The 18,566-nt window shown below is 39.6% G+C and overlaps 1 protein-coding gene across 1 annotated transcript; it reads left to right on the plus strand.

The window, feature by feature from the left end:
• The first annotated feature begins 12,085 nt into the window (after positions 1-12,085).
• Positions 12,086-17,582, plus strand: iqcb1 (IQ motif containing B1). Its single transcript, XM_080492656.1, has 15 exons — positions 12,086-12,334; positions 12,881-13,030; positions 13,109-13,277; positions 13,584-13,701; positions 13,782-13,857; positions 13,952-14,051; positions 14,491-14,663; positions 14,737-14,846; positions 15,291-15,412; positions 15,494-15,560; positions 15,655-15,730; positions 16,466-16,629; positions 16,732-16,869; positions 16,969-17,125; positions 17,278-17,582. The coding sequence occupies exons 1-15, from the start codon at positions 12,313-12,315 to the stop codon at positions 17,517-17,519; spliced, it is 1,884 nt and encodes a 627-aa protein (XP_080348782.1). The 5' UTR covers positions 12,086-12,312; the 3' UTR covers positions 17,520-17,582.
• Positions 17,583-18,566: the final 984 nt, after the last annotated feature.

The raw sequence follows: 18,566 nt of genomic DNA on the forward strand, positions 1-18,566 counted from the left end.
CACATCAAAGATGGCACACACACACACACACACACATACACATAGTTCTTCTAATCAAGAGCATACACTGTAGGACATTCCTGACGATCAGACAGAGGAGGATGTTTACCAGGTTGGACATGAGGAGACATAAAGGGGCACAAAGAGGAGGATGTTTTCTCTGCAGTGCCTTCTTACACAGTGAGGAAATTCTCAGAAGAGCCGAGAAGAGCCTATACGCTCCCAGAGCTGTACTGTAATGGCCCCTTTTCTGCCTCAAAGCCAAATACAGACAACTTTTCTCTATTTGATCAACACAAAAAAAACAACATTCCAATGGGAACAAATGATTTAAAATACCAGAAGCCGTACGTATCAATATATCAAGTTGAACCAGTGACAAAATAAAGTTGAATGACCTTTTCAAGAAGGCAGAAATCAGATTATTAGAGAGAGTGGGGAATCCTGCCCACACACCAGGGCCAGACCCCAGGGGCATAGTGACAGCTAAGGCCACCAAACAGTCATCTGACCAACCGACCACCGAAATCCACACTCCAAATCATGAGGGAATTTATTTATTTCAAGAAATGCTTTGTAAAACTCACAGCCAAAATCTATCTGGGGCGGCCATCTTTCCAGAGGGAAAGTTTCAAACTGAATTCACAAGATTCATTGTACCTTCCTCTGCTGCAAGATCTAGTTTTGGTTTAAAGTAGAGCAGCAAAATCCTTACAGTGGAGAGCAGACAAAGCTTTCTCACAAATATGTAAATTCTTCATCTTATTCTCAGTGTAATTTCCAGAAAATACTTTGGGGGGTCTGACGGATGTTAAGCTCTGAAATACATCATAATTAGTGAGAAACACATCGATTCATCAGCTTTTCTGGTGAAGTTTACTTTGGACTTTGATCAACGATTCAGTCTGAGGCCAGATGGGAGATGAATGATGTGAATTCATATTCCTGAAGACTGCACTGCCACATTCCCATTTTACTGAAGACATGTGGAGCTCCTTCCACCAAGTTCACCCTGGTGTGTCTGTATGCTCCTGCAGGCCGCTGCCTTTTAATCCTGCTTTGCATGACTTTAGGCATTTCTCGCTTGATAAGGTGGAATTTGCAAGTTTGTCCTCAGGTCAAAAAACACTGCAGAGATACATCAGTCGTCATTATTAACATAACATCAAGGTCGAAGAGCCTGACTTATGTAAAAGTGCAGCTAAATGTAATTACCCCTGTCATTCATTATCATAAATGACATAATTAAATAGATACTAGTGAAGCTTGAATGTTAAAACAGCATTTATGTGTGAACTACTATTTATACAGTTTTAGCTAAAGAAAGCAGAAAAATTTAAGTCCCAGATAATTATTTTGAAAGATTAAAGCTGTGGTTGTTAACAACTAATGGAAACTGGCCAAAAGTACATATCGGTTCCTGTAAGATGTCAAACAGCAAAAATATTTGGAAACCACCAATTTATTTTAATGAGTTGTGTTTTTTAAGTCTAACTTTGTTAGCTCTCCATCTGGAGAGGGACTGAAACTGTCATATGAATGTGGAAACACTTAACGTGCAGATGCCCTGACATTGTACCACTGCAAGCAAAATCCTAAACAAGCTTCCAGGAAACAAACTTGATACTAATGTCTGAGTCAAAGTTGAATGTCATTTTCTTTTCATTTGAAGAAGTTTAGTGGATCTTTTTTATTTCATTTTCAAAGGTTTATCAGCTGCAAGACACAAGAGTAAGAAAACATTTTAAGCCCAAATCAATGAAAGGACAGAAGATTGTCACAAGTCACATGATATCTCCTTTGTGGCTTAAAATCAGTGGTTAACAGGGGGAGGGGTTCGCAGATTGTCGCAGATGGAAGTTTAGAATTGTTTGTCACCTCTAATTCAAACTAACTGGAAATACCCAAATTGATGCAATCAACATTATAGCAGGTAATAAACTTTTAAGAGTACTGGAACTGCAGTTTGAAGGAGGCTACTTTAACTTGGCTGCCATATAAGGTGCTCACACACAAACAGGAGGGTGTTGGGGTTCAGCGGACACTTCATCACGTAGACGAATGAAGCTGGGAACTAAACCGACCCTGGGCTTGAAAGACCAACTTGGCCAAAATAGCAATTCAACTGTGCTGAAGTTAAAACCATATTATCAGGTAGAGCAGCAGCTTGTTCTGAGCGGGACACGCTGTGCTCCTCGCTGTCTGGTTGGTGATGCATTTCACTCGCTGCCTCACAGGACATGCAGGAATGCTGACCTCGACTCTTCTCCATCCCGGGTCTCCTCCTCCACAGACCCTCCCTGCCAATTAGTCTCCAATAAAAACATGTGTGTTTTAATCCTTGCTGATTCGGGAAAGCTCCGAGGGGGAAGATCTTAATCTGCCAGCCTCCGCGTGCTGTTATTGCAGCTGAGGGAATAGCATCAGTCATTTAGAAACAAACTGGAAAAAACAAAAAAATACACCAAGAGTACAAATACACCACGATTATCAGATCATGACTGTGACCTTTAGTTTTGGGGATGCTCGATTGGTTTTCAACTCTATTTCTGTCCAGTCGTTCTCTCCACAGGAAACTCGGACGAGGACAAACAGGATGAACTTTTAGAGCAGAGGCTCAGCAGCTCTGTAGACTCCGCTACTGAACATCAGACAGTCTTTGAGGCAAAAGGAAAATATGTCCATGTTTGGAGAACTTAAAAGGGTTCTTTCTCCATTTTTGAAATGTTGTCACAGACATTTATAGAAGCTGTGTTCAGAATACCTTTCCCACTTCTTTGAAGTTCATGCAGACTTTCGTTCAAAGTGGTTTTAAACAGACCGGCTTTTTAGAGAAGTGGCCTTTCACAAAAGAACAATAAAAGCAAGGTGAGCTGGAGGAAGTCACTCCCATAAAAATGCACTAATGCATCACTCGGGGTTTCAAAGGTTAGACTAAGACTGTGTGAAATCTGTTGAGTTAAGTGCAGTTCTGTGACTGCAAATACCTGGAGAGATGGAATGAAGAGGCTTAAAGGTGCATTTATTTATTCATCCATCCAATCCATTCATTCAAATTCCAGATCCACTTCAGGGCTCATCTTATTAAGCTTTGATAAAAACAGTAGAAGGATTGATAGGATGACAGTGAAGCTCTCAAGTTCTTCCTTTACAGTGACAATACTTAAACAGAAATGATTCCAACGGATGAAATAATGTCTTATCTAAAACGTGTGGGAGGCGTCAAACTAGCAAAGTCTGCTTTCTGCCTTCTAGATAAACGCTGTACTATTGTCAATGTGGAAGAAAGAAGTTAATTAGCAGGTGAGTTCATAAACTATAATGAATCTGTTTGTTCTGCGATTTACTGAAAATCTGTGAGGGATTCATTCAGGTCAAATTGAATTATTTCTGCTTTTGGCACAAAAAACTATTGAACACTGTTGAGTATTTTCCTGTTTTTACTTATTAGACACTACAAGTCACTATGACACTCTTTTTAAACACAGCAATCACCTGTGATATGTTGTTGTACATATCTGTGTGTCGTAAATGTGGAGCGACACACACCGAGCAGAGTCTTTCAGATCCCCTCCAACAGGCGCTGAAAGGTGTCGTATTGTGTTGCTGCCAGGATCTGTAGTTCTTTGTGTTGTCTGAGGCACTCAGGAGTTAGTTTACCATTACAATCACTCCAGATCATTATTACGTTTCACAGAGTAAATGCAGAGCTTGCAAAGAAAGTCCAAATACACTCATTTAAATACTGCATGTGCATTTAAGTTGGTATCAAGATTTGAAAAAAAAAAAGAAAATGCTTCAGAATCCCTTAAAGGAAACCACCTGAAGAGAATCTGGTGCCCGTTTTGGTTGGCTTCCACACAGCGATTCTTTTTAATATTACGAGAATGAAAGTGCATCAAATCCTGGAAAAGGTTAATAAAAAATTTTTTTAAAAAGTTGACAGCTGCATGCTCTTTGTCTCGCCACACACTTTTCCACTAAAACACCAAATTTCCTGACATGCTCCTTCATGGCAGCTATTTATTATGTTTCTCTTCCCTGGATTGTGCAACAAACCCAACAAAAGCATCTTAGACGTTGCTCTCCTGGGCCTCTGGCTTTCCCACACATCCAGGTCACGAATCAGCAATAGTTTGGATTTAGCGATAATCAGGATGGCATTTCAGTGGTGGGGGGACCAGTATATACCTGTTAAAAGTATGTATTTACACAAAGGATATTTTACTATTTTAGTTTGTCCTTAAAACATTTCATTCATTCATTCATTTATTTCTTTATTTCTTTATTTAATCAATTAATTATTTATTTATTTTCTACAATTTCACGCAGGGATTTTGACTTGTGCATGAAATATGTGAATTTCGGACATAATGTACTCGATTATCTTTTTTTTTTTTTTATCACAAATTGACTTATCTACCTTTACTCTACAATGTGAATTCCTGGCAAAATTAAAAACAAAGGCATGTTGGGAATACCTCTAGTCCCAGTCAGAAAGACCCCCTCACATTGGTGATTCATGATTTGATTTGTGAAAAAAGAATGTACTGTCATTCTTTCCCCTCCGATGATAAGGAGTCTGTTTTATTCTATGTTATCTTTTCTCAAAAAATTGTTTATCAAGATGTGAAACTGTTTGTCTGATATGACAAACATGAGTCACAGAGAGAACCGTTGAACAAATACCTGCTGATACACGTTGAATCATCACAACTTCAGGGTCTGTCGAAGCTGGTGGTCCTGGTGAAGCCTGCCTTTGCTCTGATCTTCATCATCTCAATAGAAGAGTTTTAAACTGGGAGATAAAACAAAGTATTTAGGTTCAGATTTTCATTATTTTAAAATGTTCAAGCCAGAAAAATAGACTTATGAATCTTCAAAAGATCATTCAGGCGTGTTTTCAGGGAGCAGTGGTTGTGTTGCAGTGCATCTGGAGCATGAAGAGAGGGATGATTTGATTCCCTCCAGATGAAGAAAAGACTATTCAAACAATCAAACACAGCTTAAACAGAGACAACAACTTTTACCCTGATAAGTGCGACTGTGGGACTGTTGGCTCAGCCTTCGTTCATGAAAGAACATGTCTGTATGCAACCTGATGCTCACCTTTCCCGAAATAAAGGGATGTCAATCAGTGACGATGCATTACAACGTGAATCAAGGTGGCTGGAAACAATCCAGTGCATGTAAGGATTTCTGCAGATTGCACCCTGAAGACCTGACATCCAAAACTTGGGAGGAGCTCCCAGCAGCGTGTCTGGACATCGAAGGATGACACAAACACACTATTGTGATTATGATGAAGAAAACAATGCAGATGTTGCAGATAAGCAATTTTCTTATGAACCTGTACGACGGCGTCTGGAGAGTTTCACCCTCATGTGAAATCTTAGTGGTTGTGAAGAGCCAAACCGCAGTCAATGATTTTAATGATCTACCAGCAAGATGTTTTCTGACAGAGCTTCAGAGCTGAAACTTTCTCTCGCTTTGAAATGAAAGTTATGTTTTGACGGAAGTCTCAGATGGAATTTTGAGTCAGCCAGCTTCTATCATGAGCATCTAAAAAAAAAATAACCTCAGAAAAACAAGTTGTTGCGCAATAAGCCTGATGTCTCTCCAGAGAATGATTCTACTGGTGTTCATGAAGACTGAGGTCCAGCTTGTCAAACACCAGGCAGAAAATTTCCTTTAACACGAAGGAATTCTTACATTAGACAACGTGGAATCTGAAGCTTTCAGCTTTTTGAGGATCACATCTATCAATGTTATCGAGCTCCGCTGTGCAGATCTTTCTAGAAAACCTGAATATCACAGGCATGCTGATTGTTTCTTCAATCATTTCTACACTTATAACATATAAGCCCAAAGGTTTCAAGAAATGAGGAACTGCATCAAGCAAAAAATAAAATCTACTTATGACCACATGGAAATTTGAGTATTTATTTTCATTATTTGTTGCAAAAATTTGAAGAAAACTATATATTTCACCTATTCCAGTTTATATGTAATGAATCAACAACATATGGCAGAATTTATGAATTTCTCTCAGGGAAAAATCATCTTTATACATAGAAAACAATACATTTTTTTCTATGATTGTGGAAGGACACACACTGTCTGTGATAAAAAAAAAACTCAGACATGAACCCGTCAATCACTGCTTGAAACATTGATTTTTCTCACAATTGTCTCTCATGTGTATTTGAGTGTTTGTCCATTTCATATAAATTTTTAAATCAATACAGAATTACAAATTATTGACCTTCTGTTTGTTATCAGGATCTGAAAATACAATTTAAGGTTGTTGTTTTTTCTAGAATAATCCATTGACTATTTCTGTGGTTGCACTATTGGAAACAAATTTTATGTTAAAAACTGTGCTGATGATACTAAAAACATTTGACCGTGTACACTATATATATATATATAAAACCTCTGAACCACCCACAGACAGGTTTTACAGTTATTTCAGTTTGACTGATGATTTCATTTTCCAAAGAAATGACATTGAAACATTTTATTTTGACTCATCATTCTAATGATAACAAACAACCAGGAAATGACGACGTGTGGTTTCTATGGTAAGGCAGCATGCAACCAGAGACAGAACAAATGACAGTTGTGACCTATGGAGCTGATAACTAAACCATAGTAATAAAAACGGAGTCACTAATTTATCATAAGCGCTCTATGATTTCCTCATGACCTCAGTGATAATGCTGGACAGGTTGTTTTTTTTGCTCACAAGAGAGAGACACACTGTAAAATCCTTCAGACGTCTGATGAGAAACTCAGCTGCTTCGTTCTATGCTCATTTTTCCACATCTTTTTTTATATTTTTATTTTACGACATGCATTTCTATTTTAGAACCAGTTTATTGAAAAAGGGCAAAGGTGAGCGTACAGATAAAAAGCAAAGGGTCACACGGCAGTTTGCGCCCCTGATAAAGCTCCTCTGAACATGCTGCTCTGTTTGTAACATGTTTATCTATTTAAATCCAGAGCAGGTCAGAGGTGAGTCTTCCGGAGAAACGTCTTGCGTTTAATTGAGGATTTCAGGCTGTAATTTCTCATCATGCAACATTTGCAGGCTTGTCTTTAAATCTTTTAGACAAACCATTCCCCCATGTTTTAGATTTATATCTCAGCTTCTCTGTCAGAAGTTTACTCTTCCTCAGTCAGAACTGGCAACATCATACATTACATATGCTGTCAAAAATGGAGATCAGGTAATAATCCGCAAAGCTCCATGGAAAAAATCTCGATATCAAATAACATTTTGTCAGACTGGATAATCGAAGCAGTGCCCTCAGAATTGTATCATGTTCTAATCATTGACTTTTCTGGAAAATCTGAGCTTGGATCTGTCTGCACTTGATGCTGTTACAGGCTCTGGTACGTTTGGCCCGGCTCTCACTCTGCTTTCACACTGATGGACTTGAACAGCGCTCTATAACCTGAACAGTGACTCCACCAGGAAGAAATGCGCTGCATAAAAGGAGTCGATTACTGTTTCAGGACAGCTTTGTGAAAGATGTGTTGGTCTTTTTAAACAGATTTCTACCAAATATCTTGTGAACATAAGCGTGGGACTAATTGTCTCAAGATTTGACTTAAGGTTTTTTAAATGGCACTATTTGATATTAAATTCCCACCAAATGCACACGCTGTGCACCAGGGAACCGTCGGGTATCACAGGAGGCTCAAGATCAAGTTAGCTGATGAAGTTCTAGTATGTTTTTTCTGTCACTGAGATAAATCGTAAGAACATAAAGCAATTTAACAAGACTGACGAAGTGACACATACTTGTTTCTTGTTTTAAAAAGGGAGATGTCAGCAAAGTATAAAACCACAGAGCTCACAAACAGGAAAATGAAGTAATTTAAGTAAAAGCCTCTGAAAGAAACAGTGGCGTGACGCATGACGAATGAAGAAAAGCAGAACACAGAAATATGTATTGGTAGAAGAAATAGTTTTTTTTAAATCAATTCTTGTCATCTTTAAAGAAAGGAAATATGTTGGTTTTTTAATGATCTTGTCCATTAAGTGAAAAGTGAAGCTATAAGGTGAAAATAGAACGTAGTAAAAGTCAGAGGTTGTTTCTAACTGCGCTCATATCTGGTTCGTATTAGTATTGTTACCATTGTCATAATGAAGAGCACATTAACTGGATATTTGTGGGTGAAACAAGGATTTTGGGCTCATTTAAAGAGATTTATTGATCGATTTTAAAGTAAACTTGGATACAACATTCCGGGGAAGGGAGTTTGGGCCACATTAAAGGAAAAAAAACATCCAGAGGAAGATTTGTTTTGAATTTTGTATTTTTGGATGAATTTAAGAGGAGCAGATCACATTGCAACTCTGAAACTATAAACAAGAGGACTAAAGAAAAACTAAATGTCTCCTCCATAAGATATTAATCAAGCTCTGGCATGATCAGAACAAATCAGACAAAAGTGAATATGAATCTGCGAGAGTGTCAAAATAAATCGGGTAAAACAAAAGAGTCTCTCGCCTTCAGGACCACTAGAAGGGTTTTCCAGCACCAACTTGATGAACAATAACTTCCATCCAACAGACTCAACACTGAAACCTGCAGACTGATGTGAATCTCTAAAAAAGTTGCTGCTGTTTCAGTGCAGAGGACAGAAATAATGTCCTAGATGAGGTTAATAAATAACAAGACTCTTAAAGTCTTTACTTCAGTGCCCAAAGTCAAATGTCTGGCCCACATCAGACAAACTCAACCCTGTGGCAGCACAATAAAGTCAAATTATTGCTCCTTTAACTGCTTCTTATCTGGTAAAATATTACATTCTGGCAAGATTAAAGCCAGAAGAATTCCTGATGAGGTTATTCCTTTAATGTATGAGCACACATTTCCATATAGATAAAAAGAATTCACTGGTTTCCGGATATGGAAGATGAGTTCATTGTAAAGACATTCTGCAGAGAATATGTTGACCTCAGGCACCTATTTTCAAAGGTAATCTCCACAGTGTGTTGGAAAGTCATCAGCTCAGTCGTGAGAGCGTGAGGAGAAATCGCAGCAAACGAAGTGGCACTGCAGTTAAAGACTTGAGCTCCTGCTGCTCAAAGGAGGACTTAAAGACACATAAAGGACCTTATATTGAAGTTCTGCAGTCACACGCAGGGTCGACCTCTGTTGTTGCGTCTTCACTCATGTGCTGGGTCTGCACAGGGGGACACGGACATATTAAGAGTGTTTGGGTTTTTTATTGGCATAATGATAATACATTTTAAGAGATTTGTAGGTGGATCCAGCAGGCAAGGAGAGATGAATCAGCTCCATCTCCTCCCCAATCCCTCCCACAAAGAGGAGCAGGAGGAAGGATGGCAGGTTTTCCACTGTAAATTTAAAAACAAGAAAAGTGGAATTTGATGATCCAAAGTCACAAGCACCAACTCAGCACAAAGCTCAGTCTCTCCTAATTTACACTCCAGTAATTGTTGTTGTTTACCACAGCTGCTACATGGAGCTTTTACGGCATCAAACCTGCTGACAAAACTCTGCAAACACCTCAACGGAGCAAAATAATGTGAAGAATTGGGATTCTCTTAAACTTTAAATGCACTGTTAAACTCCAGGTCTCTGATTTTATGCAAAAAAAACAAACAAAAAAAAACAAATTCAGAGTTTTTTAAATGTTTTTTTCATCCTCCATGTAATCTAGGATCAGTTAAACGGAAAACAAGTGGAGGAGATATGAAGCTTTGTAACAGTGAACTGTTTCAGGTTAACATTTTCAATCTGAGCCAAAAATATTGAGTAATAGAATGAAAACAAACATTTCGAACCATTAATTCAAATGTATTTCTACTTTGGATTGTACTTCAATCACTGTAATTTGATACAGATGTAAAAATATGCTATAAAACTGTAATATATGGACAACAGCAGGTTATAGAGCGAGACGAGCCTGAACCAAACCAATTACAAAAAAACTTGTTTATGCTTCACAGGACATGAAACCCGTGAAAAGCTGCATACGACATGTAGGTTCAACATTTCTACTCTCGGTTGCACTTTACAGCAACATCAAACTCTGCATCTATTCCAGTTGCTGCTGCCCATATGGGACTTGTTATCTGTGATATCTTGGCTTCACTTACAAAACGTTACCCGCATGAGATTTAAACAAACAATCTCAAGCTGAGCTGAGGGAGTTTGGGATTTTAGAATTTTGGCTTTAGGATTGCGGTCATTATCCTTCATCAGATAGATAAAGTGAGTTTGAATTCCTCACTTAAAGATAAACACCTTTTTCACTGTTTCATAATGTAAACGCAGCTTCACAACACACAGAAAGTGGTGCACACATGGTGTTGTTTTACCACTGGATGGAACAAATCAGCCTGTTTTCACCATAAGCTCAAGCGTATCCTTCTCACTCTCCTAGTCCTTCAGAATTCATTGAGAAAATCTGTATTTTTACTGACGAGAACAGTTTCTCAAAGCAAAATGATCAATAACTCAGAAGATGCTGAAAAAGCCCAAAAATATCTCAAGAATTCTCAAGAAATCTCCCAGTGGGAATACAGAAAAAAAGAAGAAAACGATGAGTGAGATTCTGAGTTTTGGATTTACAATTTACTGAAGGTCAGCATGACGCATCTTTAATCAAAACATGATGAGATAAAAAGCTGGATCCGCTCCAGCAGGTGATTATGAGCCAAAAAGGCTGCAGGTAGAAAACCTCATCGGTTATAGAAAACGTGGCCACGCATCAGCACAGACAGTGACCCCCAAAGTCCTACAGATTGAACAAATAGCCAGAAAATGTTACTGGAGGTTCACTTTTTCACCTGGTTTTCTTGTAATTCAATGCATGTAACATGGAGCCCAGCGCTGATTGAGAGGATTTCCTACAATAAAGTTTACCCCATTCCTCCATTTCCACAAAGAAACGGTCACAAATCAGTTTTACTATTTTAGTGTATTTTTTTCTCCAACAAGCAACGATGGTTTCTAAATTCTTGGGAAAACATGTCTGCACAGCCCATTAGAAACTCTAATTGTGAATTCTGCACTTTTCCACCACATCCTGTTCAATATCACTAAGCGACTTGTTGGCAGCACGACTTGTCCTGCACTCTTCCCCAAATGAATGTACACTCCTGCAGCGTGCCAGAACAAAAACTGTCTGTCCCAAAACTGAAGCTAGACAACAACTAATTAAAGCAGAACACTTTAATAAGTCAACTTAATTTATGACATGAGACATTGATGGAGTCACAGATGGTAATTTTTAGTCACAGACAATTCCATACTGACCTTAACTTTTTTATGAGATTAAGAGCCGGCTGTGGTTTTCTGTGTAACTAAAGCTCAGTTTCAACAGAAACCATATAAATAGAGAAAGATCGTGTAGTTTAGAGGTCATTGGCATTGCAGCAATATTTGAAGCATTTCATGGCATTTCTAACCTGTTGGAATGTTATTTGATGCTAAGCTTTAAGTACAACCACAGAATAACAAGTTACATGAAGTCAGCTCATCTTATTTATTGGTTCCACAAAGCGAAGTTAATCACATGACTTGAAATATGCAAATTTGGGGGGGAAAAACGTTTCTATCCCAGTGAATTTTAATAGATAATATATAGCTATTCAGATTAAGTGGCACAATGATTCAGAATTTAATGATTACTTTTTCTGTTTTGTCAAAACATTACAAACCAATCCTGAATAAAAAATAAATAGACATATAAGCTTAATTAACTCGTGTTAAAATACAGAATAAAGGCAAAGATCAGATGCTATTATTAGTTCAATGGTTAAGTATAATAAAGTATTTTCTGTTTATTTTATGACTTCTTCATGGATACCTTCAAAAGAAAATAGATGGGACACCGCCATCTCGTGACCAAAGTGTGTGAGTGCACCCAAAGATACTGTTAAATAAGGAGGGGAACGTGATACTTTTAGAATTTAAAATGCAATACATAGATCAAGTTTTCATCTAATTGTTGCTTGTGTTTGAGGGTGAAGAAACACTAGAAGAAGCACGAAACACCTTTTATTTCCTATTTTGTTGAGGGTTGCTTGTGTGGGAGTGGCGCATGGTGATGACGTCACGTCGCTATGGAAACCATAGGAAACTGTCCAATGTGCAGTCTGAGCTGAGCTGATTTCTCCGGTAAAACATTGGTTTTGTCATTTTAAAACCAACATTCAAGACTGAACGAGTGCTAGAAGGACCAGTTATCATACTTCTTTTTATTTTGCGACCAGTTAATGTCAACTGGCTGTTATCCAAGACCGCAAACGAGGCGCAGACGCACATGCTAACGGTTGTGCTAACAGGTGTGTTCCCTGATTTACACACAATTAAAGCCAAATATAGAGCTTTCATATTAATTCTTCATTATCACATCGAGAGCGACATTGATGACAGATTGATCTTCAGACCTCCACCCATTTAGTCATTTAATGCTCAATTCCCTAATTTCTCACTTTTTGTTTGTTTATTGAAGTTTTTATATCTGAGCAGACTGGGAAGAAGTATACAAAAGGTGCAAAGGTTAATTATTCAACCCATAATAAATCTGTATTTGTTACACATTATGGCACATACAACATATATCATGTTATAATTGAGAGTTTATGTTAAATAGTAGCTCTATGTCACGTTAGAAAACGCAAAGTATCTTTATTTCAGGACGTGTTTTGATTTATTTGAAATATTACACAAATAAAACTGGTTCATATCAAGCTTCTAAACACATACAAAACAATTTTCAAAAAATACATATATATATATATTTATTTATTTTTATTATTATTTTCAGTATTTACCATAAACAAAACTGTACATGTTTCAATGTGTTTTGTTCATGTGTGTCTGTTTAGATCCACACCAGGTACAACAGGTCATCAGAATGGAGGAAGAGGAAGAGGAAGAGGAAGAGGAGGCTTTTGTGTCTGAGCTGAGGAGGCAGCTGGAGGATGAGAACCTGAACCCGGAGCTGAAGCTCGGCCTTTTGAACGGCGCTTTAAACAGTGAGACTGACCCTTTCACCTCGCATGTATCCATCAGTATCACAGCTCAATGTAAAGTTTAGTTTCTTCCTGTTTCAGAGGCTTTAAACTCGGCGGCAGTGCAGACCAACGACAGTGCGTTGGCTCGTGTCAAATCTCAGCTGTACCACAGCGGCGTCCTCACCCACTGCGTCCGCACATTCTCTCTGCCTCCCAGAATGCTGCGGGGCAACTGGAGCGCTGCTGCTCTACTTGCACAGCTCACCAGGTCAGAGGATCAGTGAAATGTCATTTATTTCAAACAAACAAAAAACAACAGGGATCTGCTCACTTATATGAACAACCTTTTGTCAATCTTTGTTCCATCTTAGTGTGAAAATGTTTTTATTCTTCAAAGAACTCAAAACTGTTCACTTATGCTGACTTCTCCTCTCAGCCTCAAATCAATAAAACTTTATTTTTCACCTCAAAAGAACACAGAGTTAGCTCTATACCTTTTTATGTTATTCTTAAAGTAAAGGCACATATTTTAAGTCTGTACTTTTTCCTTCATGGTAATCTTTATCGTCTGCAGCTCCTGCTGCGTCGGAGTGGAACCGCGCAGGAGCTCCGAGGCTTTCAGTCGGCTGTTCCTGCCGTCGGTTGTCGACGGGCTTCTGTCACTGGCCAGTCAGCTGATGAACAGCTCAGAGGTGTGTGTGTGCACAACGTCACTGCAGCTCTTCAATGTGTGTACGTGGCTGTAACTTGTGTGTGTGTGTGTGTGTGTCAGGGTGTGCCTCTCCTGAGGAAGGTGATGGACTCTCTGGGCTGGCTGCTCTCCGCTCGTCCTCAGCTCACCTCTCAGGGTCGGTCAGCTCTCTGATTATCGTCAATCAGCTTCACCACGATTCTCTGATCAGAGGAGAAGTTTGACTCTCCGCCTCTTCCCCGTCTCTGCAGTTCTGAGCTCTGTCCACTACGGGAAGGTCCAGATGTGTGACGACGTGGCAGTGTCCCTGCTCTGTGTCCAGATGTGGAGTCAGACATGCACCACCAACAGGTAACACACTGACACACAACTCCGGCCGTCTTTTACACTTTACATTCAATGTATTTACTGAAACATCCACATCCAGCTGAAAACTACCAGCAAAACTTAAAATATCTCTGAAAGTTGGAGTAAGACACAAATACATAAATTATGTTTCGATAAGTATTTCAAAATACAGTAAAAAAATAAATAGAAATTGAATTGGAAGTAATATTTTAGTCAGGAGCTACAGTCCTCTGGTGATTTCAGGGTTGACAGCTTCTGGGGAGAAGAGCAGAACGTTGTGTGTTCACTGAGTCACTGAGTCAGATTTTCCTGCCTTCAAGGCAAAAACTGAAGAAATTAAAACAATCGCAGAATTTTAAACATCTTGCATTTTCAAATTAAAACGATTAGAAGAAAGATTTCAGTCCCGCTCATCAGCATCAATAATAGAATCTCTCTTCAGAAACTTCCTGTCGGCGTTAAGCAGCGACTCCGTTCTGCTGCTCCTCAATGAAGCCGTCGGTCAACTGGCTGTCAGCTCTGACCCTGCTGTGGGCGGGGCTTCTGTCAAACTCATCCTCCTCATGTCCAATCAGCTGGAGCTCCGTCTGCGGCCCCTCCTCCTCAGCTTCAGAGGTCAGAGGTCACACACGTTGGCCTGCAGCAGGTGGGGTCAGTCACAGGAGCTCACAGGTCACTGTGTCCGCAGGTCTGGACAGCCTATTGGACAAAGACTGGAGGGGGCGGGGCTTTGAGCAGGAAGTGGATCAGCTGATCGCTCTCATCCAATCAGAGAAGGACGCAGTGAGTCGGTCTGAGGTTGGTTAGCATTTTTTATTTATTGGCTTATTATCAAAAGTTCATTCTTATATTTTCAAATCAGGTCTTTTAGTTCAAACTAAAGTCTTCAGCTTTCTTAAGTATCAAATAGTTCAATAATCTTTTATTTTAAAAAACTGATCTTATCTTTTTTTTGTCATGTGCATTTTCCTTCTTGTTTTTGAGACTTTTAGTTTTTTGCATCCTCTCATTCTCACACAAAATAAATACTGTTCTTTTTCGGGATGTTTTCAAAATGTAAAGTGAAGTTTTAATACATGTCAGATAATCAAACATAGTTTAAAGTTTATTCTTTTAGTCTTTTATCAGATAGTTTAGTAATAGTATTTTTTGTCTTTTTTAATGAGATTGTTATACTGTTTTATTATTACAACTCTGGACATTTTCAAATATTTTTAGTAATTCAAAATGTCAACATTGCAGCCGAGTTCAGGTGAGCGTGAGCGAGCGGCGTGTGTGATCCAGGCGGCGTGGCGCTCCCATCGAACCCGCCGCAGGGTGAGGAGTCTGACCAGGGCAGTGAGCTCGCTGCAGAGGAGATACAGGTAACATCTGTCTGCAGCTGTTTGACATGTCTGGCTGGGTGCAGCTGAGCTTCACCTCCTCTGGGGGGGGCGGGGTTCCAGGGCCCGCAGGAGGCGGCGGCAGCAGCAGCAGGAGGAGCAGCAGTGGGAGGAGGAGCTCAGGTATCAGGTGAGTGACTCCTCACAGAAACACCTGATTTAATTCTCTCTAGTCTCTAAAAAGGTGTGTGTGTGTGTGTGTGTGTGTGTGTGTGTGTTTCTAGGTGTGTGTGAGGCGTCAGCAGGCGAGGAGGCTGTTCCACCAGAAACACAGAGAACTGCTGCAGCTGCTTCCTGCTGGTAAACCTGCACATTAATTCAATTTAGCAATTAAATCAAACTTATTTGTGAAATTTAAGTAACTTTTTATGTTTCAATATGAAAAAGAAATATTTGTGATTTATTTGAAGTATTTCAAGTCTGCTGAATTGACACTTTACAAAAACTGATAATAAACTAATTGATGGTTTTTATTTTAATGCTTTAATTCAAATGCAACGTCTTTTGCAGTTCAATTTTACAAAATACTTTGATTTTTCAAGTTCAAACGTTAAGTATTTTAATTGTTTGTTAAAAAAATAATTATGATTTGGGATTTTTAGATAATAGATATTCACATTATTTCAGTTTTATTAGTCTTTTGTGATTCATGGCAGTAACATGTTAACATGTTTTGGTTTAAGCTGTCTAACTTTTTGAGGAAACAAAGTATTTAAATGATGATATATCTGCATTTCATTTACAAATTTAAAAAAAATTAAAGTAAGACCAATAAAAATGTTCATCTTTTCCAATATATTTTGATATTATACTTGACTTTACGCAGTATTGTAAATTTCCACAGCAAATTCAAATAATTATTAAATAGAAATAATATGAACATATAAAGGTTAAAATGATTATGTATGTATTGTATTGTAACTGAAAATGTTGTTTTATGGTATGTTTGAGTGGCTCCTGTTTTTCAAGTTGAAGTATTTAGAATATACTTTAAAGTAAAAAGTGAAATAGTGAAGCTTCATGTTCTTGTCTCAGATCAGGTGCAGCCGTACCTGCAGGAGTGCGAGCGGAGAGCCGCCGTCCTCATCCAGAGCTTCTGGAGAGGCTGCAGAGAGAGACGTCGCTATGACGACGCACAGCGACACACACTGAGACTCGCTCGGACGCAGCAGCAGGCGGCACACACACTGCAGAGAGCGGTACACACACACACACACACACACACACACACATTCTGAAACGGTGTAACTGTGTTGTTTGCGATGCTCACGCTGCTCCCTGGCGTCCCTCGTCTCCTTCAGGTGCGTCGTTTCCTCCAGAAGCGCCGAGCCACCAAGGCCCCGCCGCTCCCCAGCTTCTGGATTGGTCGGGAAGGTTTGACGGACAGCCGGCGGGTGGAGCTGAAGCAGCAGGTGGAGGAGAACATCGCTGCACATCCTGTAAGAGACTCCTTCACACGTCGTTCTCATCTTTTACCCAGCATGCACTGCTGCTGCGTGTCAGCTGTTACCGCTGCGTGTGTGTGTGTGTGTTTGCAGTCGACCCGTGTGTCTGCGGAGGAGTGTGTGCGCCTCCATGAGGAGGTGCAGCTGCTCCTGCTGAAGGAGCTGCAGAAAGGGGAGGCGCATCAGAGGGAGGAGCAGAGGAGGGACGCTCTGCTGGCTCACACACACACACAGCTGGAGAAACTGAGAGGTCACACACACACACACACACACACACACACACACACACACACACACACACACACACACACACACACACACACACACACACACACACACACAAAGTGTTCACAGTGTTATTCATTGATGACCTCTGACCTTTCGTCATGTCCTCCTGTACAGATGCCCCGTCCCTCTCGGTCGTCACGGAGACGGAGGCTGACTCCTTTCTCAGTCCATCGGGTCACGTTGCTGCTCGCGCCCGCGACGCTCACAACTCGGCGCTGCGGGCGAGCCGACTGCCCTGGTGGAGGACAGACCCCGAAGGAGAGCCGTTTGGCTCCGCCCCCCTTGTGGGGCTGGAGGTGGAGCTTGGAGGGCTGTATGTGGGGGGTGCTACAGAGACTCAGAGGCGGCTGGACTGACTGACACTTTGCAGTATTTAGAATCAAATCTAAAGTGAAGCAATAAAGACAAATTAAAGCCGCATTTCCTTGACTTCATTTGTACGTCATTACCCAGAGTGCACTGGGACAAGCACCTGATGTTTCTCTCAGGTGAAGATGATGAAGATGATGAGTTGAGGATCAGCGCAGGTGCTTCTTATTCAGACCTTCCTCTCCATCCTTTGATTCAAAACATGTGAATTTGGAGGCGAGGCAGCGACAGTTACCAAACTTACCAAACAGGTGAAGAAGAAGGAAATTACTTATTTACATTTTCCTCTGATGAAATTGTTTTTGTTGACCACAAATTTATAAATTGTATTTCCTGATGAAACCAGAGTGTGTGTATTCGCTAAAAAAAAGTCTAGATCACCTTGAAAATGAACGAAAGTTTCCGTCTTTCCTCCTCTTCTGTCACATTGGTTTTTCTTCAGTGTGCTTAGATTCAGGTTTTCAATGCAGCTGCAGGTTTGATTGTTTTCAGACTAAACTGTTGAAGATGTGACGGACTGGAGAACTCACACAGGAGACTTTGTAATGATTTGATGTGAATAAGGTGAAACTTTACGGGTCATGTCGTGATTCAGTGGATCTTCTGAGGTGAGCAACACAAAACTACAAAGCACTTCGTCTTTTTTCCCACAACTTTCACTTTTCAGGGAATGTGATATATGTGTGTGTATATATGTTTATCTGGAGAAATTCAAAGGTTATATATTCAGATCTGTGGATGGAAAGGCTCAATGTCAATAAATCATCAACTTTAAAGAGAGTAAACAGACACTAAAGTCCCACAGAACCATTACATTTAAATCTGGGAGAAGAAAAATGTCTCCTCCTATTATTAGTGCTACTTTTCTTCCAATTCATTTTAAAACGGCATTAGATTTTTTTAATTTTACAAAGTAATAAGCTGAAAGTGAAGCCAATGGATTTTTTTTATCATTATTAGGTTTAAATGTGAAAATACAATCCAGAGAAATAGAGAAGTTCAGTTTGTGGTGGTCCTCAAATTTACTTACAGAA

Source organism: Lipophrys pholis (genome assembly GCF_963383615.2).
Source record: "Lipophrys pholis genome assembly, chromosome: 23".
Lineage (NCBI taxonomy): Eukaryota > Metazoa > Chordata > Actinopteri > Blenniiformes > Blenniidae > Lipophrys > Lipophrys pholis.

Coding starts and splice junctions, on each gene's coding strand:
- iqcb1 (XM_080492656.1), top strand. CDS start 12,313: ATGCTAACGGTTGTGCTAACAG. Junction 13,031..13,108: donor TTTGAACGGCGCTTTAAACA/GTGAGACTGACC, acceptor TTCCTGTTTCAG/AGGCTTTAAACTCGGCGGCA. Junction 16,870..16,968: donor AGAACATCGCTGCACATCCT/GTAAGAGACTCC, acceptor GTGTGTTTGCAG/TCGACCCGTGTGTCTGCGGA.